The sequence below is a fragment of the Trichoderma citrinoviride genome, assembly GCF_003025115.1.
Source record: "Trichoderma citrinoviride strain TUCIM 6016 unplaced genomic scaffold BBK36scaffold_3, whole genome shotgun sequence".
NCBI classification, from domain to species: domain Eukaryota; kingdom Fungi; phylum Ascomycota; class Sordariomycetes; order Hypocreales; family Hypocreaceae; genus Trichoderma; species Trichoderma citrinoviride.
In genome coordinates this window covers 560564-583389 of record NW_020194711.1, presented here as the reverse complement: position 1 = coordinate 583389, position 22826 = coordinate 560564, and the positions used below count along the sequence as shown (strand labels likewise).

General features: G+C 53.9%; 6 protein-coding genes across 6 annotated transcripts; 3 read left to right on the top strand and 3 right to left on the bottom strand.

Moving 5' to 3' along the window:
• Positions 1–1495: 1495 nt before the first annotated feature.
• BBK36DRAFT_17627 (cell wall protein) lies at positions 1496–2034 on the top strand (the record flags this gene model as incomplete). Its single annotated transcript, XM_024897842.1, has 2 exons — positions 1496–1745; positions 1838–2034. 2 exons carry the CDS (start codon positions 1496–1498, stop codon positions 2032–2034), a joined length of 447 nt encoding a protein of 148 aa, XP_024751904.1.
• A 409-nt stretch (positions 2035–2443) lies between these two features.
• BBK36DRAFT_1166491 (hypothetical protein) lies at positions 2444–3530 on the bottom strand (the record flags this gene model as incomplete). Its single annotated transcript, XM_024894923.1, has 2 exons — positions 2444–3271; positions 3330–3530. The coding sequence occupies 2 exons, from the start codon at positions 3528–3530 to the stop codon at positions 2444–2446; spliced, it is 1029 nt and encodes a 342-aa protein (XP_024751903.1).
• Positions 3531–5438: 1908 nt separating this feature from the next.
• Positions 5439–6709, top strand: BBK36DRAFT_1113289 (NAD(P)-binding protein; the record flags this gene model as incomplete). The annotated part of the gene is made up of 6 exons (XM_024889892.1): positions 5439–5783; positions 5855–6018; positions 6077–6185; positions 6244–6285; positions 6348–6511; positions 6565–6709. 6 exons carry the CDS (start codon positions 5439–5441, stop codon positions 6707–6709), a joined length of 969 nt encoding a protein of 322 aa, XP_024751902.1.
• A 1381-nt stretch (positions 6710–8090) lies between these two features.
• BBK36DRAFT_1138694 (Metallo-dependent hydrolase) lies at positions 8091–9893 on the top strand (the record flags this gene model as incomplete). Its single annotated transcript, XM_024893259.1, has 4 exons — positions 8091–8373; positions 8447–8578; positions 8663–8968; positions 9109–9893. 4 exons carry the CDS (start codon positions 8091–8093, stop codon positions 9891–9893), a joined length of 1506 nt encoding a protein of 501 aa, XP_024751901.1.
• A 603-nt stretch (positions 9894–10496) lies between these two features.
• Positions 10497–17513, bottom strand: BBK36DRAFT_1191228 (hypothetical protein; the record flags this gene model as incomplete). The annotated part of the gene is made up of 6 exons (XM_024896712.1): positions 17327–17513; positions 16432–17245; positions 15795–16269; positions 14466–15428; positions 10577–14408; positions 10497–10514 (listed from the first exon to the last, which is right to left on the bottom strand). Exons 1-6 carry the CDS (start codon positions 17498–17500, stop codon positions 10497–10499), a joined length of 6276 nt encoding a protein of 2091 aa, XP_024751900.1. The 5' UTR covers positions 17501–17513.
• Positions 17514–19114: 1601 nt separating this feature from the next.
• On the bottom strand, positions 19115–21148 carry BBK36DRAFT_1112299 (FAD/NAD(P)-binding domain-containing protein; the record flags this gene model as incomplete). Its single annotated transcript, XM_024889796.1, has 4 exons — positions 19115–19708; positions 19809–20101; positions 20218–20803; positions 20996–21148. 4 exons carry the CDS (start codon positions 21146–21148, stop codon positions 19115–19117), a joined length of 1626 nt encoding a protein of 541 aa, XP_024751899.1.
• Between the last annotated feature and the right edge of the window lie 1678 nt (positions 21149–22826).

Below are 22826 nucleotides of genomic sequence, written 5' to 3'. Positions count from 1 at the left end.
CCAGGCCATCCATCTCATTACGAGCATGGCAGCGTAGTATCCCGGCTCAACCCCGAGACAATGCCCGTGTCGCTGTCACCTCCAACCAGCCATCCCCTTTCCCCTCCCCTCGTCAGCTCTCAGCCATATACAACTTCTCGACAAACCATCATGAACAGAGCAAGCCTTGGCAGACAAATTCAATAAGATTCACAGCCCAGCGTCACCCATCGTCCGCCAAGCCCCAATCCACCACTCCTTCGTAGCCCACCATCAAAATCGTCGTGCAACGGGCCGCCCAGTAAAGTCCTAGACGATCGAAAACTCGAAATTGCAACATCTTGGCGCCAGTCGCCCCTGGGTGCTCTACCGTGCCAACTTACGGTAGTAATTGTTGCGAATGATGCTAAGACCGTGCTAAAGTGTGACAGAAACGCCAGAAGCTTGCCGGAACCGGCGACGGTTTGGCAGATCGAGGGGGCCACCTGCAGCTTTTTTCGAGCTTTCCCGGTTTGGCTGACGCTTCTAGGGCCATCTTCGATATTAGCCGGACTGTTTCTCACGAGTAATGGAATGCTGAAGAAGTGGTATACTACTACCGCTCGTCCCAACATCAGGTAGTAGCAAGATGTAATAGAGTGGCCCAGCGCTCGTACAAGCCGTGTGAGGTCTGTCGATTCGCGGTTGTCGCTTCGTGGGTGTCGCTCAACCACAATTGGTTTACATGATACCCTTAGCAGCAGCCATATCACCATCGAAGCCGAATCACAGCGTCCATCGAATAAGCCCAGCAAATCGTCTCTCACGCCCACCCTCCCGACGTCGAAAGAGAAAATCCTCCCAGCTTTCACAGAATGCGCCACATTCTGCAACCCACACACACGGCACGCCGTACCTGAGCGAACGAACGATCCCTCACCTCCATGGCAACAAGGATCCCCCTCCCCAGCTTTTTTTTCCCCTGCCGTCTCTTCGAATCCTTCCAAGACAGCCCACCCCTAACACTCCGAACCGTCCAACCGTAGTGGGTTTCATATCCCCATCCCTAGCATCGGCGACCTTTCTTCTGCTCTCTCGCGGTTAAAATGCAGGCTTCCGCGGGAAAAACATTGGCTGCCTTCCAAGCAGTCTAGCTGTCTTTGTCTGACTGGGGCTCTATGATGGGACACCGATGAGCTAAAATGTCCCCCAGCTTAGGCTTGGAACGTGTTAGTGATGGGTCCCCCTTGTTTGCGTTGGGGTGGTGATATTGCGCATCGTGGCTGGCAGGATGGGTAGTAGCCAGGCCTGAAGAGAACGAGAGAGCCCGAGAGCGAGAAAGAGAGCGACGTATCCCTTCCATGGGACCCTTTCATGGAACCGTCTTGCTGTGTCAAGTAGTATACCTAACCTCGAAGTCCCACACCCTCAAACTTCGGATCCCTTTCCATCTCCATATCGATCAACTTCAGATATCCGCAATCGATCTGTAGAACCGTGTATTCATCTCTCGTCTTCCAATCTGACAACAGCCAAAATGAAGGCCCTCATCCAGCTCTTCATCCTGCTCTTCGCAGCCGTCACAGCCAGCGCGTCAACGACCCCCAACGCCACTGCTCTCCTCGACAGTCTCCCCCCCTGCTCCATCAACTGCATCGTCGATGGCGTTACCAAAGACGGCTGCAGCCTCACCGACCTCGCCTGCGGATGCTCCAAGATCAACGAGCTCACCAAGATCGTGTCGCCATGCATGGCCACAGCGGGCTGCACGCTCGAACAAATGACCCGTATGTTTCCCCCGAACTTGCCCGCCCCTCGGCTTGCGGCTGCAACATCACTGGACTTGATCTCCTAATGCTTGCTTGTCCATCACAAACAGAAACCGCGTCAACAGTTGCCCAATTTTGCGAATCGGCGGGCCTTCTCGTCAACGGCACGTCCAGTGATGCCGCCCCGACTACGGCCACCGGGGCAGCACCGGCAGCCACAACCACGTCGGGGGCCGGCAGGCTTTCGGATGAGATCATTTTAGCCTTTGCTGCCGTTGGCGTTCTCATGGGGACGGTGTTTTTGTAAGCGGACATTCGATTCGAGGTGTCATTCTGGACCGGTTAGAAACGAGCGGAAAGAGGGTAACTTGAAAGCCGGTAATCACAACACACTCTCGGAAGAGTCATATATTTGCTCAGCACAGGTATTGTACAACAATGGCGACCGCTTTCTTTGGGACGAGCTGGGCGTGTAGACGAACAGCCAGGGAGGAACTATATCTTCCATTATCATTCCAAGTTCTAGCATTTGCCGAACAGCAGTTCTGGTCTAGTGTATCGTGGTGTCATTCAAATCATCAAACGTCTTTTCCCTCAAGTTTATCCCAACGGACAATGCTGTATCAAGGTCTAAACATCAAAGAAAAAAAGGGGGGGAGGAGTGCCAGCTGGGGAAAACGGGGTCTCGCGTTGTGGGTGGATGTCGTGAAGGAATATTAGCCAGGTCCGAATCTGGCCAGGGCGCCGTAGTTGCCGCCGTCAAACGTATCGTGGAGTTCGTCCAGGGCGTGGAACTTTGCTGCCAGCTTCATGCCCTCGCGGCGTTGGGCCTCGACCCGGCGCCAGTCCCATTCGCCATCAACCGACAAGTCCACGTCGCTTAGGTCCACCGATTCGTCGCCCACATAATTCTCACCACTCTGCCATCCACCGGGTCTGGGAGGCAGCAGACCGGCGTCCGCGAGCACGATGGCGGGGTGAACGGTAAAGCGGCCGACCTTGAAAACGTACTTGCTCATGGCTGTGGCGTGAATCTTCTTCTCCCATCCGCTGGTGGCGTCTTTGTGGTCTCTGGTGCGAACGCGGCGGAAACGGGGGTCGAGCCATTCGGTAGGCCTGGCAGCGCCCTTGGGCATGAAATAGGTGACGATGTATAGCCACTTGCGGTCCCAGGCAGCGACCCGACTCCAAAGCTCGTAGGACTGGTAGGCAGAAATCTCCCGCTTGAAGCTGCACATGACGGAGCCCAGTGCAATGGCAAAGTTGCCCTTAACAGGCTCGCGGGTGCGCGGGTCACGGACAAGCCTCGTCTTCTGGTTGTTGGACATGTTGCGGATGGCAGGCCGCAGCAGGTAGGCGCAGAGGTGTGTTCGTGAAATATCGAGGTCGGCGAAGTAGGTCGAGTTGGACTTGTGAATGTTGTAGTCTATCTCCAGTAGCGGAGCTTTTGTTTCGGAAATCATGGGCTTGAACAGGGCACGAGGGCCAAGTCTTGGTGCTTTGCGGAAGACCATGTGGTAGAGCATGGCGTAGAAGATGCGGTACTGTCCGTCGAGCTCGTCAGTCATGGTGCAGCCGTGGATAAGTAGAAGGGCCACTTACAGTCCAGGCAAGCGGGAGCGTCTTCCAGTTGAAGACAATGAAGAATAGCAGCAGGAGCCGTGACGTCCGGCCTGGGCCCGTTAGAAAGGACTGCACCAAGGCAGGCCAGTCGATGCGCCAAGCGGCGTAACCAAGGGATCCGACGGCGACTGAGATGATGGGGATGGTCAGGGCGAACCCGCCAATCCTGGAGGACGACATGGCTCGGTCGTGGTGTCGCCCACGCATCTCTTTTCTGTGTAATTCCTATGTGTATGCCCTCAAGTCGAGGCTTGCGCAGCAGCTTCGCGACAGCGGTTGGGTTACCGAAGGGCGGTGCGGGACACACTGGTCGCTCTATCTAGCAGTGCATCCGGCAGCTCGTCCTTCGAGGTCTATCAGGCGCGTGATGGGTGTATATAGAAACGAAAAATAAGTCGGCAAGTCGTCTATAGTTTATAAGATGTGCAAAGGAAAACGGGCGGAATTTGGTCGCGCGTGGCTGGAATGCGGTAACGATGCGCATGCGCAAATCGAATGGGATGGGAGATGCGATTTGATCTGGATAAGAAATCCAGGAACGGAGGCTTTTTTGAGTGCAGGGATTGGCGCGGGCTTTTCGCTCTCGCTCGCCTCGGGCCCCGTAATTTTTCTTCGTTCGGTCAGCAGCGAGTGGCCCGAGCCGAGGTTTGTGGGAGAGATGAGATTTTGGTCGGATAAGAGCTAGGAAAGTATGTGTAGTTGGTGAAGAGACGAGAAGACGGAGGAGAGAAGAAGAGGAGGAGGATGAGAAGAGGAATAAAAATAAAAATAAGAGAAATGATGAAAAGGAGAAATGTTTCAAACAAACTCTACTGGCGAAGCGGAGCCGTGTTCAAGCTGGGAAAGAGCGTGGAACGTGGATTGCAGTTGCCGAGCATCGTCCCTGCATGGTCCTCCTTCCTCGTGCGCGTGTTACAGTACTCCGTAGTACTTAGTACCTGTACATTTCCAGCAACGGAAGTGAAACCGCATGAGAATTAAATCCGTGCCAGTAGCCGAGAGAATGCGTCAGCAAAAGAGGGGCTCCAGAGATGGAAAGGCATTCGACCTTTATATGGTTGGATGCCGTCTCAACACGCCGATGCTGGAGATGGTGATGGTGATGCAATGCGTGCCCAACCAGGCATCACTTCAGCACCATAACCAGCACTGCATTACTATGACGGTATCTACCATTCCCCTCGTTGCTGCTGTCTGTTTGTTGTCTTTCCTCCTTTTCCATCACACCCCCTATATCTTCAAGAGTCCCAACTCTGTCAATGCCAGACTCTCTCCTTGTCTCCCTCTGCATAAACAGCTGCCAGCGAAGCCCTCCCTCCTGAGGCCGGCGAGTCAGCGATCGCCATGTGTATCCACTGACTCTGAGCGTTCATCCCAGCGACAAGCCTCGAACGGGTTGAGATCCAGGATCCTTCTGTGGATACGTGCTCTGCTGCCCCTGCAGATGAGATCTGTCGATACATAGGGCTGCTGTCAGTCGATGGTCAGGGTCATGTTGCATCAACTCGGATGTAGCGATGCAGCGCCGCTGTTCCGTGCTCCATGCTGACCACTGTCTATGAAACAGAATATGATCATACACCAGCGGCATTCCCATTCCCTTCTCTGCCTGTCATCTCAAGCAAGCATGGACGAGCCTCAGAGTCTCACTCCAAGTCCGGCGATGCGGGCCGGCTCCGGGACGGGCTCGGGTGGACTCTACGCCGCCCGCTCGGATTGACCATATTGGAGACATTCCACTGAGCAGATGCAACATGAGCTCTCAATCGAGTACCGAAGATTCTGTGTAAATCTCATATGTGAATTGAGGAAGCCAGCCAGAGGTTCAACAGAGGCAGGAAGATGGGAGACTTGAGCTTCTTCTCGTACAGGGTACGACCTTGACATGCTGCCGCCTTGTAATGTGAGAGATTGCCAAATCGTGTCAGTTGGTGTTCCCCGACGCTTATGCATGCGCTATTCGAAGGTGTCGCCCGAGACGCTTCAGGGCACTATAAATACCAATTGCTGCCAATTGCTTAAATTGCTTGTTCTTTCATGGGCGTCTGCTCTTTTGCGTTCTTCCTCTGTGCACGCAGACTCGACGAAATGCCTACCCGAAACATCATCGTAACCGGTGCCACGGGAAGACAAGGACGAGCCTTCATCCATGCGCTTTTCAACTCTCCAACTGCAACTAGCTCAGATGTTCCGAACTACCACATCTGGGCCGTGACGCGAAACCCAACTTCGCCCGCCGCCTCTTCGCTGCTACAGGATGAACAGAGTCATGCACAGGACATCACCATCGTCCAGGGCAACGTCAACAATGCCGCGAGGATAAAGGAGATTTTTAACCAAATATCGGCCGAAGGCGGCATATTCGGCGCTTTCATCGTCTTGGCATATCCCGGCCTTGGCAACAAGGGCGACGAAGAGAAGAGACAAGGAAAGGTGTGTGCGTCCTGGTACCAAAGATGAAGAAGAAGAGAGCATGGCTGAGAATGATGATATGCCGTGCATAGATGCTGGTGGATCTGGCGCTCGAGTTCAAAGTCGATGCACTGGTCTATTCGAGTACGATCCCGCCTGGACCCGACATGGATGATGCGTATGAAGCGTCGCATCGGTCGAAGCGTGAGATTGAGCTCTATTGTAAGGGGCTTGGTGAGAGAGGGTTGAATTGGACGTAAGTATGAACTTGAACATGACCATCAAAGACTGATTTAGCTGAGAAGAAGAGGTAGCATCGTACGACCCGGGTTCTTCATGGAGAACTTTGAAGGATTCATGGGCTCGCTCGCTGTGGGCATCCTCTCACAGGGATTGAGAAAGGAAACCGATATAACTCTCGTGGTAGGCCACTTCTACGCTTCGTTTACCATTTGTATCTGAGTGACTAACACTGAGACAGGCATCAGAGGATATTGGCAAGGTCGCCGCTGGGGTATTCCAAGTATATCACTCTTTGCCCATGAAGTTGTTGCAGTCCAGCTCGCTGACATTGCTGTTGTAAAGAACCACGGCAGGTTTGCTCACAAGATACTATCCATTACAGGTGGCAGTCTATCAATGACCGAGATCAAAGCAGCCTACAAAGAGGTGATGGGGAAACAGATGCCTTCTGTGCCCTCCATCCTTGCGTGGCTCATTCTGAAGCTGAGTGCCGGTGCACGGAATGTGTGGGTTTGCGACCGCTCATCAGACCAAGTTACCTGTGCTGACTTCGACCCAGGGTCAAGCAAATCGAGAGAAATTACGATGTGAGAGTCAGCGGAGGATATCCTACTCTCGAGGAAGAAGTTGAAGCAGCCAAAACAATTTGCGAGCTACAGAGCTTTCGCACATGGCTGCTCAAACGGAAAGAGCATCATTCCTAAGCAAGATGGTTAAATGGGTGACAGTGCACCTATACTATGAAGGGAGAAGTATCTCAATGATTAGTATGCTAGGAAGATGCTGTCGGAACAATATCTCAAACGTAATCAGCGCAACTTTAACAAACCTCCCCTTACCAGTTCTCGCCTCTCCCTTGGTGCACAAAGACAATTAGATGAAGATATCAGGCACAATTCCACCCGCTTCCGCCACCTCCTCTTCCGTGAATGCATCTCCCACCGCGTGATCAAGCAAAAAGTGTCTCTTCCCAAACTCTTCATGGGCAGGTGCCGCTGCAACCCATCTGCACCCACCGTCGAGAATGGTAAAGGCATCCGAGAGCCACTGCGGAGGCGAAACGAGCTGCTCATGCGGAAAAAGAAGAATAACGTGGCCAAAGACTGATTCAGGAGCCATGATTATACAAACGCCTTTTCTCGTCTTGCATATCGTGAGGCAAAGGTCTGATCTGCAGTAGCTGTTCCGTTTGTCTTGGCCTGCCAACTCTTGTAAGTCCTCGTCTCCACTGGCGCCTTTTAAGCATATCCCAACCGGACATTTTACCACTTATAAACTCCACCGGTATTTTATCATCGTCGTTCATAATTATAGAAAAGCTCCGGAGGAAAGGCAAGCTAAGGCGGCAGTCAGACCCTGCTCGAGCTGTGTATTCCCGATTGGGAATACGGCGGCGTTGCTAGATTTGGTGAAGCTATACACGCAAGACACGTTCTTCCTAGATTGGTACTGAGAACATCAACTGACATTGATTAGTGATTAATCATTTGCTTTCTGGAACTGGTTGTTAGTGAAAACGCGGCCTGGAAATACTCAATGGGTCTACTTTCATTCATTGCAAGGGCTGCATGAACTTGGACGGCCCATGAATTGAGTCTGGTAGAACGCTATCCACCTGAGAGTGTGACAAGTCATGTTGAGAATGTGCAGGCTTCAGGACCAGTTCTCAAGTTGTTATGAGAATTCCATGGCATGTTACCAGACACAACTGAACCAAAGTCTGAACTGATTAAGATACAACTACTATCAAAATCCATCAAGCACGAGTTGATGGTAGGATCAACCGCCGAATAACTGCACCGAGATAGTTTCATGTCATTCTGACGTGCCCGCGACAACAGTTCCCCAAAGCTGCCAAAATGCCGAGCAGGATTCGTATTTCCGGCTTAGAAACAGCTTCTCCGCATCGCGGGCCAGAGGTCTTTTATTTTGTCGTCTTTGCCGGTATCACAACTACCTTACCTATATAACACTATATAACAAGCAACTCCTTCCCATGCCCTCTCGAGGTAATAAGGTAGTAAATACACCCAAACGCCGCAAACCACCGCCTGCAAGTGGAATCGTATGACAGCCAGCTCAACCATGTCGGCTACATCCATCCTCCTCCGCAACGCCACAATCCTAGTCCCAGGCCCAGCTGGAAACAAACCGGCCGTCTCCCTCCGAAACCACTCGGTCCTCGTCCAGGGAAACAAAATCGCCCGCATCGCAGCCCACATCGACGCTCCCTCGGACAGCACTCAGGTCATCGACTGTACCGGCAAGATTGTCTCTCCCGGGTTCATCGACACGCACCATCATGTGTGGCAGACGCAGCTCAAGGGACGGACTGTGGACCATACTCTGCTTGAGTATATCCCAACTTGTGAGTTTCACCTCGAAGCTTTTTCCACATCTTTTGAAGATCTATAGACGGAAAGGCTAACATGTTTCGTCAGGCAACATGCACTCTTACAATTACACCCCAGAGGACATCTTCTGGGGAGAACTAGGCGGCTGTCTCGAGGCCTTGAACGCAGGAACAACAACCGTCGTCGACCACGCCCACATGAACTACTCCCCAGCCCACAGTAATCATAACCCACATCCAAAGCTCCCCCCTATCCCATCCTTGAACCCCCCAAAACAAAACATCTAACAAGCATCATGAATAGACACAAACGCCCTCGCAGCGACAATCTCCTCAGGAATCCGCTCCACCTTCTGCTACGCCCCCACAACCAGAGTCCAGCAATGGGACCCCGAACTCACCCTGGACCCGGACATCCTGCCCTCCTGGGCCGTCGACCAAGCCGAAGAGCTCATCCGGAACGGCCCCTACGGAGACGGCCGCGTGACCGTCGGCCTCGCCTTCGACGCCCTCTTTCTCCCCAAGGAGATCGTCACGGACCTCTACCAACGATGTAGAGCAGCTGGCGCAAAGGTCCTGACAACGCACTACGTCCGCGCCGCAGTCTTTGGTAAACCTAATCCTTCCTCACCTCACTCACTCACTCACTCACTCACTCGCTCATTTATCCCCCATCTCTCACCAACGTCTTACAAACCAAACCAAACCAAACAGCCAAACTAACAATATACCACATGGAATGGAAAATAGGCCAACACTCCATGGTAGACATGCTAGACAACCACTCCCTCCTCGGCCCCGACATCCTCCTCTCCCACGCCACAAACCTCACCCCCTCCGACATCCAGAAGCTCTCCGCCGCCAACGCAAGCATCTCCTCCACCCCGGACACCGAGATCCAGATGGGCCTCGGCTACCCCGTCTGCTTCCGCCACGACACCCACCCCCTGAGCTCCCTCGGCATCGACTGCCACAGCAACAACGGCTCCAGCCTCGTCACCCAGATGCGTCTCGGCCTGCAGGCCGAGCGCGGCATCCGCAACGCCGCGCTCATCCAGCGGGGGAAAGCCCCCAAGCATCTGGACCTTTCCGTTCACGACGTCTTCCAGCTCGGCACCTTGGGCGGCGCGAGGGCCGTCGGGATGCAAGACCAGCTCGGATCCCTTGAGCAGGGGAAGCTGGCCGACATTGTCATTTTCGACGGCCTCACCCCTGGCATGATCTGCGCTGCCGAGGAAGATCCCTTTGCGGCGATTGTGCTGCACTCGAGCATTGCGGATGTCGAGACGGTCATTGTCGACGGCAGGATTGTGAAGCAGCGCGGTAATCTTGTGCCTGTTGATCTCGATCTGTCAATGTCGGATTTGAAGCCCAGCAAGACGCGCTTGGAGTGGTCGGATGTGGCTCAGGAGCTACTCAGGAGTCGACAGAGGGTGATTGAGGCGGGTAAGAAGAGCTGGGGAGGAGACATGGACAAGGCGCTGGACAGTTTGACCAAGGCCTTTCACATTGACCCCGACAACTTGGTCTGCTAACGGAATAACGGACCACAAACGTCGAGTTTATAGCCATGCTATGCAGCTGACGCGTGGTTGAGGGTGCCAATGGAGATGGGAAGCATCGTCATGTAAACGTCCATATATCAGATCCATTCGCGTAGGCGCTGTCTATTCTGTAATCTGGTGGTGCTCTCAAGCTGTCATTCTGAAAATTGCCCACACAACATCCCAATGATCCATCCGTCTCGCCCATTCCATCCATATAACAGTAACCAAAATAAAGAAACAAACACAGACATCATTCTGTTCAGGTATAGTTCGACATCCCAAAACGCCAGCCTCAACCAGATATAGAAAGATAAACAAAATAAGAAGCCAGACATCACTGTCGTCAGAGCTGCCCCTCCACTAATCAAAGCACAGCATGATGCCCATTATGCGGCTCCGTAAGAAAAGAAAAGGCCAGGAAAAGGAGAGTGGTTTAACGTCCTGTGCTTTTCGTCGAATAATGACTTTGTCACCTTGTAAAGCCGGCTGCCATGATCAACTCTAAACAATGCTTCTCCCGTGTATATCGCATTTCGGTATGGCCACACATCAGACTACTCCTTCTCGCGAAGGCATGTCTGCAGCCATGATCTAATGTTTCTTGTATTTCTGCCAAATTGTTAGCTACTCCATACCATACATGCAATCGCGAGCATTCGGAACAAACTTACCTCGTCAATTCTGCGCTGATTGTGTGGATCAATCGAGTTCGTGGCTCCCATCAAAGTTTGACCTATGGCCTTGGAGACACCCACTGCAGGTCGGAAAATGATGGTAGGCGCTCGTCGCAGCACTGCCTTGGCAGCTCCCGTAGCCGTCTGACTCTCCATGACCTCTCCTGGCACTGCAATGATGGCATCTCGTGCCATATTCACATCCCGAGCAAGCGATCTGTAGCCACCCCGGATGCCTTGGATCACACCCGTGGGATGATCGGCATAGATTGAGATCTGCTTCTTGTCTTCCGCATCGGGGTCGTCCTCATCCCAGCCATCGTCAGGCTTGAGCCCGGTGGTGAGCATGTCCTCCGCTCCTTGCAAAGCGTACTGCGTACCGACGGCCAGTTTCGCTCCAAACTTGACCAGTTCTGTGCCGGTTGTGCGGGCAAATGCTGCCGCTCCCTTGGAGATGCTTCGTATGATGCGGCCATCCTTCTGATATTCTTTGAGAGGAATCTCGATTAAATCCTTGAAGCCGCTGCCAATGTTGACGAGAGACCTCACGGGCGCCAAGCCTGCCACGACACCCGGCAGCTGGTTGTTTCGGACGTCGGGCGTCCAAATGTCGTTGAGCGTCTTGCCCAGCCGGTCAAAGCCAGAGACTCCGTAAATGATTGTATGCCGAAGAACCATCCTAGACTCCTCCAGCGTGATGAAGTTCATAAACTCGGTCGTGTGGCCAGACCGAAGACCGGCATAGTCGACTCGCTTCGGCTTAAAGTCTAGCTTGACGGGAATATCGTGCACCTCGGCCCTCTGTAGGAAGGGCACATCGCTAGGCGACGAATGCACCGGTACGCTATCGTCCTTGAACTCGAAGAAGCGAGTGATGAAGTCGAGCGCATCTTGGTCGACGTGGAGCCTCAGGGGCAACACTGTTGCTCGGAGCACAATCTCCGAAGCCCCCAGTTCCGGCAGCGGCTTCACCGTCAAGAGCTCAAGATGCACCATGCTGGTGCCCATCTCGCGCTCTCCCTGGTCTCGGTCGTACGTCACAAACTTCTTCCATGTGGACGTGGGGACGTGGTCGAAGATGTCAAGGTTCTGGACGCGGATATCGACACTGCTCTGCGTTTCTCCGGTTCCAGGGGGGAATGCAACCATGTCCACGTTGACGCCCTGGAGCTCGAAAGTGATCTTGTGGTGCTTGCTTCGTTGCAGCTTGAGGCGTCGCGATTTGGGATATCCTCCTCTGCGAACGGTCCGATTCGTCGACGTCGTCACCGCTGTTGTAGCAATCGACTCCGTCTCCGTTGCGTTATCGGCCAGGCCTTCGTTGATGGCACGCGACAGCTCCTGGGGGTCTCGACTCGCGGGAATTCCGATGTAGATGGAGTTGAATAAGAAGTCGCCAATGGTCTCTTCGTCTTCAATCTCCTCTTCAAAGACCTGCCGCCCGCCGAGTCGTGCTTGGCGCTCATACACCTTGGTCTCCACGTCTTGGACGGCCTTGCTAATCGTGTCGCGAGTATGAGTCCAGTCATAGCCGTCAAACAGGTTCCAGATAACGTGGACGTCTCTCACGGACACCTTGAGGGGGCTGCGTTTGACCAGGTTCGGGGGAGCCTTGTCGTACGAATTCCTGGTCGAGTTCCATATCTTGGCACCATGCTCGTCAGGCGCTGATTCATTGAAAAAATCTTCCTTGAAGGCCAAATCATCGCTTCCTTCTGAGAAGTGGCTGTGAGAGCGATCGAGTCCCGTGATCAAAACCCCTTCCTGGGTATCTTGCATTCGTGTATCTTGGGATGTGGCAGAAAGCTTCATGGCATCGAACAGCTCCTCTCCTTCGGCTTCATCCCCATAGAATTGCGACTCGATGGGGAAGTTGTTGTCCATCCCGAAGTCGGCCTCGGACTGGCTTTTAGCCATTTCCTGGGCGCCGGCAAAGTCTTGGTCAAAGTCGTATTCCCCCTCTGGCCTTCCGAATGCCTCTGCCGAAATGGAAGCAAGCAAATCCTGTACAGGCATCACCTTGGTCCTGTACTTATTCTCCTTGCTGGGCGGCGTCGGCGGCGAAAGTGCATTGGCCAGGCTTATCAAAGTCTGTGTTGAATCTGCGCAAGTCTCCAACACCAAGAGGTCATCTCGGACTTCGACCTCCACCTGCTTCTCGCCATCTATACCCGGAGCAACAACGACAGTCACCTTGGCTGACGACATGTAGCAAATGTCCACGAAACCTTGGGCGGACAATGAGACTGCTTGAGGGGATGCCGAAGAAGACGCTCGACGCCTCGTGCTCGAAGAGGGCCGGTAATTCGAAGCGGTTTGCGAGGCATCATCGGTGAGTAGGATTGACGCCTTGTTAACATCCAGACTCACCTTTGTGACCTCGTCCTTGGGAAGGACTACGGCAAGTCGAGCGTCCGTGAACATGAGCACCATCTTTGACTTTTGGTTGAGGGGGTTTAGGCCAACAAGGCAATCTCGGAATGACACATCTAGAGTAAGTGGCTTGCTCTGTTTCGTGGGAGCATGCGTCGGCGATAGGGGCTGCTGGCGTGCCAGGGCTGCGTGAGCTTGATCGCCGAGACTGGCCACCGAGGCGGCCAGACTCTCCTCGAAATCCTGCGGTGTAGCATCATTTGCCAGACCGAGAATATCCATAATCGTCGGAACGCGGTACTCGATGCTGATGTCTTGCAAATTCAGCTTGACAATAGGCTCAATGTCGTCACCGATCATTCTTGCCATGATGACTGGGCCGCGATTCGCAATCTCTGCTGAAGGATATAAAACGGAAGAACTGATAAGCTCCTCCGTCTTGTTGCGTCTAACGGAAATGCCCGATACCGCAACAGCCACCAGCGACGGAATACTGATATGGGCGGCCTCAAGCTCCTTGAGTTCACCGCTCAGTTGCCCAAAGGTACCACCAAGGTCGACGCTCGCGCCCAGTTCTTGCACTTTCGCAAGTGTCATGATCCCAGGCCTGTCATCTTCTGGGAGATACTTTGCTACGGTTGACAGCTTGGCCAGTTCTTCGGTTAGGGTCGGAAGCACCTCGAGCTGAGCCAGGTTCTTCACCCGCACGTTCAATGTTTCCACTCCGACCCTGAGTACCGAGCCTTTTCTTCGTTGCCGTATGAGGGTATCAACCATAATCTCGTCGCTCCCGTGGTCAAACTTGGCTTTGGAGGGCGTGATCAAGCCGAGCAGCCTCTCAAGGTCTGAATCGTTCGGGGTGGTGACAAACTCCAACCGGACGCCGCCAATCTCTGTGTTAATGGCAGGCTTCGCCATCGAGTTCTTGAGATACGGACCAGACACGCGCATCCTGCTGCAGCTTACTCCGGCACCTCGCTCCCTGTTGATGAACTTGATGGCGTTGCTCTCTGCGACGAAGCTGCATTCTCTGCCAACAAGCTCGATATAGGAGCCACCTATGCGCATGTTGATCTTGTTCTCGGAAACGGCAGATTTGTCGTCTGGGTTGATGGGCGTCTCGAAACGCACGCCCTTGGGCCGCTGCGCTGGCTTCGACGGCGATTTTGGTGTAGGCGACGGGCTAGAAGTCATGGAAGCACTCATGTTGAGGAAGCTACTGAGACCTCCGAACCAGCTGAACGTCTCGTCCAGTCGTTGCAAGTCCACATGAACGGCCAATGGCAGCGTCTCAATCTCTGTTCTCACACTGTCCTTGGCTTGTGCCATTTTGATGGCGATATCATGCCCGTTCGAGAGGAAAGTGTCCCTGACAGACGTACTCATTTGTGCAGCTTTGTCGAAAGAAATGATGTCGCCGTTGCTGTAGCCGAAGCGGAAAGTCTCCAGATCAATCCTTGTCTGGATAGCATCCTGCGCCTCTCCAGCCGTTCCTCTAGCCGCATGCGCTGACGGTATCTTAACAGGCGACACAGAGACACCAAAATTGCGCAGAGTTGCATTCAGGAGAACCTCGTGGTCAAACATGAATGCCGAGGGGTCCAGGTGACGCCTAGGGGTGTCTGTCACCCCAGCCAGTCGGTTCAAGAAGTCCACAGATACTTCTTGCACCGTCACTCTGACCTCGGGGGCTTTCTCTTGTTGCTGCTGTGCAGCATCGGCACCTTGATGAGATTTCGCGACCGGATGCTTGCTCTTAACCGCATCAAGAAGCTTTCCCACAATCATCGCAAGCACAAATGCCAGTGACGCATCAAAGCGAATCGAGACTGGCGACAAGTCCACTTCCAAGACATTATCGACGCTCTGAGTCTGCTGCAGGTGAGGTCTGTGTTCGAACACGGAGCCAGACGCGGGTGCATGCACAGAGAAGGCTCCAGGAGCCTGGGGATACACCGAGTTGCTCATAGCTCGGGCAAGCTCTGCAACTGATTCAGACGTATCTTCTTCCAATTCGATATGTGGATGTGTTGTTGGTATGTAAACGGATACGGATTGGAGATGTAGGATTTCCTTGACGACTCGCGTAGGCCCTTTCGGGGTCGCCGTATCCTCAAGATGCGAAGAATTCTCTTCCATGTCTCTCGAATTAATTTCATCTTTCGTCGGAGTTTGTGGAACTGTGGGAGAGCTTGATTTCCGCTGCGCAATTCCGGGTCCGGCTGTGAACTCTGCTTCGGGTTCAGGTACCACCTGAGGCTGGGGCTCTGATATACTTCGCCTAGGTGAATGCTGCTTCTCTGTCCTGGTTGCAGGAGACGCGGCTCTATCGGTTTCCGCTGAGTATTGTGAGGCATCATCATCCCAACCTCCTGGCATGGAGAACGGAGCTGCGGACGGGCTGAAACGCCCTTGAATGGGCTGAGGGGTCCGCATAAGGTCCGTCGTCTCTTCCATAGGCGGCGGAGTCGCTTGTCTATCTACATCCACGGGAGGGACAGTCTGTTCATCCACGTCTGCTGGAGAGGGAGTGTGCTCATCCACACCCGCTGGAGAGTGTGTGTGTTGGTCCACATCCGTTGGAGGGAGAGTGTGTTCGTCCGCGTCCGCCGCTGGGGAAGGGTGCTCATCCACGTCTGCTGCAGAGGGAGGGTGTTCGTCCACATCTGCTGTAGGGAGAATCTGTTCATCCACATCTCCTGAAGAGAGTGCGTGCTCCTCCACATCCGCTGGAGGGAGAATGTGCTCATCCACTTCTGCTGGATAAAGAGTGTGTTCCTCCACCTCCGCTGGATGGAGAGTGTGTCTCGAGGACTCAAGTTCTGAAATATCGTCCGACGACTGGCCCCCTGCTTTTGAGAAAGCACTCATATACATGCTCTCAGCCTCTTCATGAGTATATAGATGCGACTGAGAAAGGTCTTCAATCACATCTTCTGGCTCGGGACGACCGTCGAATTCCGGTTCCGATGGAGGTTGAAGGCCGTAAATACCGAAAGCCTCAAGGCCTTCACGATGCTGCGATGACAAGGACGAGTCTAAGCCCTGCTCATCGAAGAAATCTTGCGATAAGGAGAGTCTGTCATCAAGGTCTCTTCGCAGTGTTGATGAAGAATTCAAGGCAGGGTCCTCAGGCGAGTGGAATATTGCATCCTCGGGGGAGTCGAAGTCTCGGGACTGTGAAGCGCGAGGAGTTGCAGGGCATTCATCCTCAAGCCCGCCGTCATCTTCAAACTCGTACGGAATCCCAAGAGCTTCTTCACTATCTGCCAAAGGATAGTTGGATTGGTCCGAGTCGCGGATATCAGCCCCGCGACCTAGAAAGCTTGCATGTAGCGACTGTATGGATGGGTTGCTGCTACTCGCTTGTGATGTCGACATCTGCTGGCTGTGAACACTGTCTCGAGGTGATTGTTGTGACCGGTCAAGGTACCCTGAATGCGACGGCAATGCTGAAGGCGCGAATGATGGCGCAAAACTGGGCTCGAAGGCAGGCTCTTGAAGGCTCTCTAAGGATAGGGATGTAGCTTGTCTTGAAGGTGGGTTCCGTGTGTGAACAGGCGACGACGCCGCAGATGGGGAAGCCATGGAAGAGGACCGGGTCAAAGTCGAGAAGACGTTGGCTTCAGATATCAAATAGGCGCGAACGTTGTCTAGGGAGATCTGTCGCTTCCCTTCCTTGGGCGCTGCTACCGGCGACGCTCGTGATCCCTCGCTCTTAGTGGTAACGCCTTCAATGTCGATGCCCTCGAGCGCAATTTGGAAAGACACCGGCTCTGTAGCCGACGCAGTGATATCCACCGGAATGTCCATATCCAACTGAAACGCCACGCCTTGGATCTTGATCTGCATCCGATCGACAATTCCTTGCAGAAAGCCGGCCAGAAAGCCGGGCAGTGACAAAGGCTGTCCAGTACCCACGACTGGCTCATCTTCGCTGCTATCGTCGCTCATGGAAGCGGATGCGCCCAGGTCTTGTGTTTCCGCAGCCAACGCCGCTTCGAGTTTCTTTCTCTCAGACGTCGGCTGCGTTTCGAGGAATGACTGCGCAAAATCAACGGTATTCGGGACGGCGGCGGCGGCTGTGTCGTCATCGTCGGAGGTCGTCGTGGTCGGATGGCTCGACTTGGCCTTGGCATCGGGAACTACCACCTTCAGCTTGACATCGACGCCATCGACCTCGATGCTTATGGGGCTCGTGTAAAAGTCCATCGGGATTGTGACCCGGAGGAGGACGACCTTGGCTTTCTGCAGCGCAAACGTCTTGGGCAGCTTCAGCAGCTTCTCTAGCTTCTAAGATGGACGTCAGCTCCGTCATCAAGGGCCCACGAAATGACCCGACAGTCAATCCCACCATGGAAAGCAAAGACTCACATCCAGCTGAACTCCAACGTCTCGAAATTCAAAGACGGTGTTTCTACCCAAGGCAAGGTCGAGATTGTCCATGTCCAACGCGTCAGAGTCGAGGAGCTCCAGCCGCGATAAGGCATATCGCAGCAGCCGCTTGGGCATGCTGGAGCTCCGAAACGACTGGAACAGCCCAGCCATGATGGGCTTGTCTCGAAGCGCTGAATTATCGAGACGGAAAGTAGGTGGAGAGAGGAGAGGCGACTAAAGCAGGCCGGCCGCTGGAGAGGAGGAGAGCAAGATAAATGGAAGGCAAATCGACTCGTCACCGGATCCAGGACGGCCAGCCGAACGCTGAGGTAGGCGCGATATCAACAGACCCCCGGCCAAATGCGGGGACGAGGTTCATGATTATACGGAGACAAAGCGAGGCATGAAAGGCGAAGGGTTCCGTGTCGAGGCAAAGCAGGCGCAACAAAGTCTGGCCGCTCGGGCTGGCTGGTTGGGGGGCCGCTGAGGCGGGATGAAAGTGTCGCCTTGTTATCGTTATCGCAGCCTGAAGCCACAAAAGATTTGTTGAAAGAACAGAGTCTGTCGGGAAGTAAGAGGGAAGAAGGCAAAGGCAAAGGGTGACCTGCAAGGTAAAGGTCAGGTACTCGACTGGGTCAAGGCGGAACCAGAGTCAGTTGAGCGGTCGAGGGGAACTCACGAGCTGCGCAGGCAGTTAAGGCGATACCTGGCGCTCCCCCCAGCGCCGCTATGCCGATGGCGGCAGCGCTATGCCTGCGCCAGAGACCCCCGAGGAGCCCCATTCACCCGCTAGCTCGTGACGCCCGGGGGAGTCATGGCCCCATGGCAGGGCAGAGACAGGGAGCTGCAGCGTCAGTTGACCGCTGGGGGTCGCTATCGATAGCCGTTGGCGACGTCAGTCTGGGGCGGCCGTATTCCCAGCCCGTTCCAGTGTGTCACTGCCTGAGCACGGCACACCGAGGGTACCACCGAGGCTGTTTCGTGCCTGCAATGGAGTGTACGGAGTACTCGGTACGGAATGGCCTGATGCGCATTCAGGTTTCTGTTAGCTATTCTCCGCTTGCTCGGTGCCAAAACTACCACCGTTAAAGTATGAGTACAGGCCAGCAATCGGGTCAATGCTCAACCCCGTCTTCCATGGCCAAAGCAGCGTCCACAGTCCTGGTACTGGATACCTCAAGGCAAGGTAGGGCACATGCGAAAGTACAGGGCAGCGACTCCATCCAACTCGCTTCTCCCTCGTCCAAAGCACCCCCATTCTAGGCATCCTGATAGTACTATCGGCAGTTGCAGCAGCTCAAGCGTCCAATCAACGACCACCGCAGCTGTCCCTATCACGATCATCACAGTCAAACCCAGACAGCGCACGCATCGGTTCCCCTGGCGCCGGTTGGCCAGCCAATGTCCGTATTGCTGGCATATGCATCCAGCAGTGGATCGGCGGGCCACGGGCGACGCCAGAGATACGGCCAAGGCCAACCACAGACGCATCTGCGCATGCATCAACGACAGCCGTTAGGCATCTGAGCATCCAAGTACAGCTGCTGCTGAGATGACCTTGCGGTAGTCGCAACAAGGCAGACGCTGCCTGCGGAATCATCGACTCATTTGTGCTCTCCATGCCGAGACGATTGGCGGCTCATACATGTACCGTCCAATCGAAGCCGCTGCTGCTGATGATACCAGATATACTATATAGCACGAACACTGCGATGACAACCTAATTCTACGACGTATTACCCAAGGCTCCGTACGTACATCAAACGCATTTCGGGTCAGACTCACTCATGGAGCTACCTGCAGACCGCAATTGTACGCTTCCGCTATCCTCTTGCCCACCGACTCGCCGCTCCAGTACGCCCCAGTTGCTGTGCCCAGTGCGACAAACGGCGCCGTGTGCTCGCCAGCCAGCCACAGCCCTTGCACCGGCAGACCGTGTCTCATCGTCTTGATGTTCTCATCGCCATTTGTGAGGCCGACCTGGAAGTTGCAGTAGCTGCCGTGTCCGGCCAGCTCATCGCGCACCCAGTTTGTTGCGAGACAACAGACGGGCTGGCAGTCCGCCGAGTCCTCGGAGTACTGCGGCAGCCTGGAATAGTATGGCTTGAAGAAGTCGAGCAGGAACGCATCCTTCTTCTCCCTGCTTTCCAGTTCGGCCACCTTTGCTGTCAAAAAGTCGGACTGCTCGCCGTAAATGTAGAAGAGCAGCGTCGGGTGGGCGGCTTCAGGCGCGATGCTGGCCAGCTCAACCACCTCTTGATTCCACCCCCGAGCGTTCTCGGCATGATACTTTGGCGCAATCCACTGCGCAAATCCCTGGACTCTGCGGCCATCGCCCTCGGCAGGCAGCCAGAATGCTTTGGGGAAGCTAATGTAGACCTGGTACAGATTAGCGATCTCGTCTCTGCTTTGTCTTTGTCTGGCATTCGCCATCACACAACAGCAGCAATGGACGGGTTCCAAGCACAAGGCAGCTCACCTTTTCAAGGCTCCCGTAGCCGATGGAGCCAATGGCCTTTGTGAGCACCGGCGGCAGGGGAGGGTCGAATGCGGTGAGATTTCGTTTCAGCCACCCCAGCGGACATGTGACAACGAGCTCGTCAAACGACAAGGTCTGGCCGCCCTTGAGCTGGACTCGGACCTCGTCGTCTGGCTTTGTTCGAGAAAAGATCTTGTTGACCACGGAATTGTACGATATTGTCGCATTGGAAAGCGCTGGCCTCGCCACCTCCTGCAGGATCTTTTGGTACGTGCCCGCACAAAAGAGGTTCTCTGTGCTTGGATCAGCTCCCGTCCGATGTCATGGTCATTGTCTGCCTTTTCGAAACAACGCCATCTGCCTGATGCATTCCAGGCCAGAACAAAGCATGATATCATTGTCGACTTACCGCCTTCGATGCATTCCTCCAACCAAAAAAACCTCAAGCTCTGCCGCCCAACAGGGCTGCCGACGAAGGTCCCCCACATCTCCGACATCTGCAGCACTGTTTCTCTCTTCTTCTGGAAGTCTTGTTCTGTTTCTGGAATCTTTTCCACCACCTTGTCTTTGAAAAAGTCCAACAGGCTTAGGTTGGCATCGATTTCCGCAGACGATTTGTTGGAATAAACAAAAGCGTCCTGGATGATGTCCCACACCATTGTGGCATAGACCTCTCCCTCTTGCACCGGCAGCAGGGTGCCCGACTCGTTGAAGACGTACGACGTCAGGTCCCAGGTGCCAACAGCCGTCCCCGTCTGCTTCGCCAGATCCAGCATGGGATTATCGTCGGTGCCGTGAATCCAGTTCGGTCCCATGTCAACCAGGTGCCCGTTTCCTAGCCTCTCCTGGTACAGCCGGCCGCCAATGCGATCGCGGCCCTCGATGATGGTCACTTGGAATCCATGCTGCAACAGTATATCCGCACACCGAAGACCAGACAATCCCGCACCAATGATACCCACGTGTGGTTTGGAATTCGAGCCACTTTTCCTGCGCTGTTTGTAGGCTGTGTGAGCAGCAATCTTTCCATTCGAGTCATTTGAAGATTGGTCCCGTGATGTAAGATGACAGTGAAGATTGCTTTTCCCTGCGAGTCTGCTGCATGACATAGAGGTTGTATAGAATAGCAATGTGTGACGGCATAACCGTGGGCTGAAACAAACATGTTTGGAGGAAATGGCTTATACCTGCTTGAAGCTCTCCATGGCGGCGGCTGTCTTCACCGAACGGTCTGATGCCAGCTGCACTAGGCTGTGGATCCGTGATTCCCAGAGGTCTTGGTATATCCTGGACGAAGCTTGTTTCGAGAGACTAGCTGGGTACATTGCATAAGCGTCCATTTTGAATAGGTAGGCGTGTGAGTACTTGGAGATGTCGGTAGCTGTGTGACGAGCAGAGTCACTTGACTTTGAGGCTCCAGCGTGGATGGAGGCGATGGTGAGACTGAAGCAGAGCTAGGCGGGAGCTGTCCGAATGTGGTATGAGACGGTGAGAGGCAGGAGAATGGGAATGATAAGGACAGGTGCAGGTCTGCTGAGTAGATGTAAGGCACTTGGATAGGGGCAGAAGTAGGCAGAGAAAAATGATGCCCGACGCACTAGACCACCAGCACACAGATGCGAGATAGTGAGGCCAAATTGGCAGATAGTCGAAAGGGGCGCTATTGGTCCATCACGAGGGCCACGAGGCACGACCAGGTCCGGTGACTGGAGGGCGGCCAAACGCCCAGAGACTGACGGCGCTTGCCGTCTCGCATCTGAACTGGAATAATGTGCATTTCTTGCTCATGGAGTCAGGTGACGGGTGCAAACTGCTGTTGAAGCGGTAAAGAAGTCACTGGACTGCTGCTTTGGTTGTGTATTTGGGAGATCCCGCCATAGACCGCAAGGTAATACATTAGAGAGAGGTGGACGAGTTGACGTACCGAGGCGCAAGCTACAGCTGGTCAAGATCCGAACCATGTATGCACCCTTTTCGTAACGTATCTCAGTGGTGAGCTGTCGCAAATCATTGGCTTACACGCGAGTCGAGCCGTGAGTCGGTAAGCCGTAATGCAGTTGTTGCAGAACACGTCTATCGCTTGTATGGTGTTTTTCTAAGAAAAAAGGAAAAAACTTGAGAAGAAGAAAAATAAATAGAGAAGGAGATCGGAACTGTTTTCCGAATGTCGAATAGTTGACTGAGGCACAAGTGGATTTTACGGCTTCGGGCGGGTTTAAGGGTCCATCTGTCTATCCATCAGGCCCTCTTGGCCCTCCCTCTTTAGCATAGCGGCGCAGCAGTCTACCTTATGGCATAGAGCAGCTTTGTGCGGTGCGGGATGTTGGCCACCTACAAGTTCTTGAAGGAGTATTATTGTAGACATAGTTTTCTACAAGTAAGGGCTTAATTAACGCCGTTTGATCAGAAGGCGCAGTTGACAGTGGTAGACGCAATCAATGTGCCTGGGAGTGATGTGTGTTAATGGACATGGCCGTGGATATGACATGTAGGTGTAAGACAGGCATTGCCAGAAATCTAGATACTATATCAAAAGGTAAGCAAAGGATCTACCCTGGTAGGCATCATTGTGAACTCTCCATGACATGTAACCTTGTGATTTGATGCCTGCTTCACCTTCTGCTACTACTGTTACTGGCTTTTAGCGTGAGAATCTCCATTCTCGATTCGCTGCGCAAAGGGGACTTTCACATGCCCCAGACTTGTTGAAGACGGCCAAGAAGCAACCCCACAATCTCCAACTCTCCCCCTGGCCAATAGCCCTCCAACCATCTCCGCTCTGATCTCTTTCCCGGCTGGAGTCCTCCGCCAAGCAGCCTTTTACTAGAAGAAAGCACATACTACTAATAGACTCCAATAGAACCGGCCATGTTCCTCCTTTCGGTGAACGGAGCACGGAACTCAAACGCAGACATCTCCACAACCAACCGGGGGTGCATCAGCAGCTTCAACCCTCCTCCACCAATCACACGCCGCCTATTTCAACCCCAAGCTACCCGCCCCAGCTTCTGCCGAGGC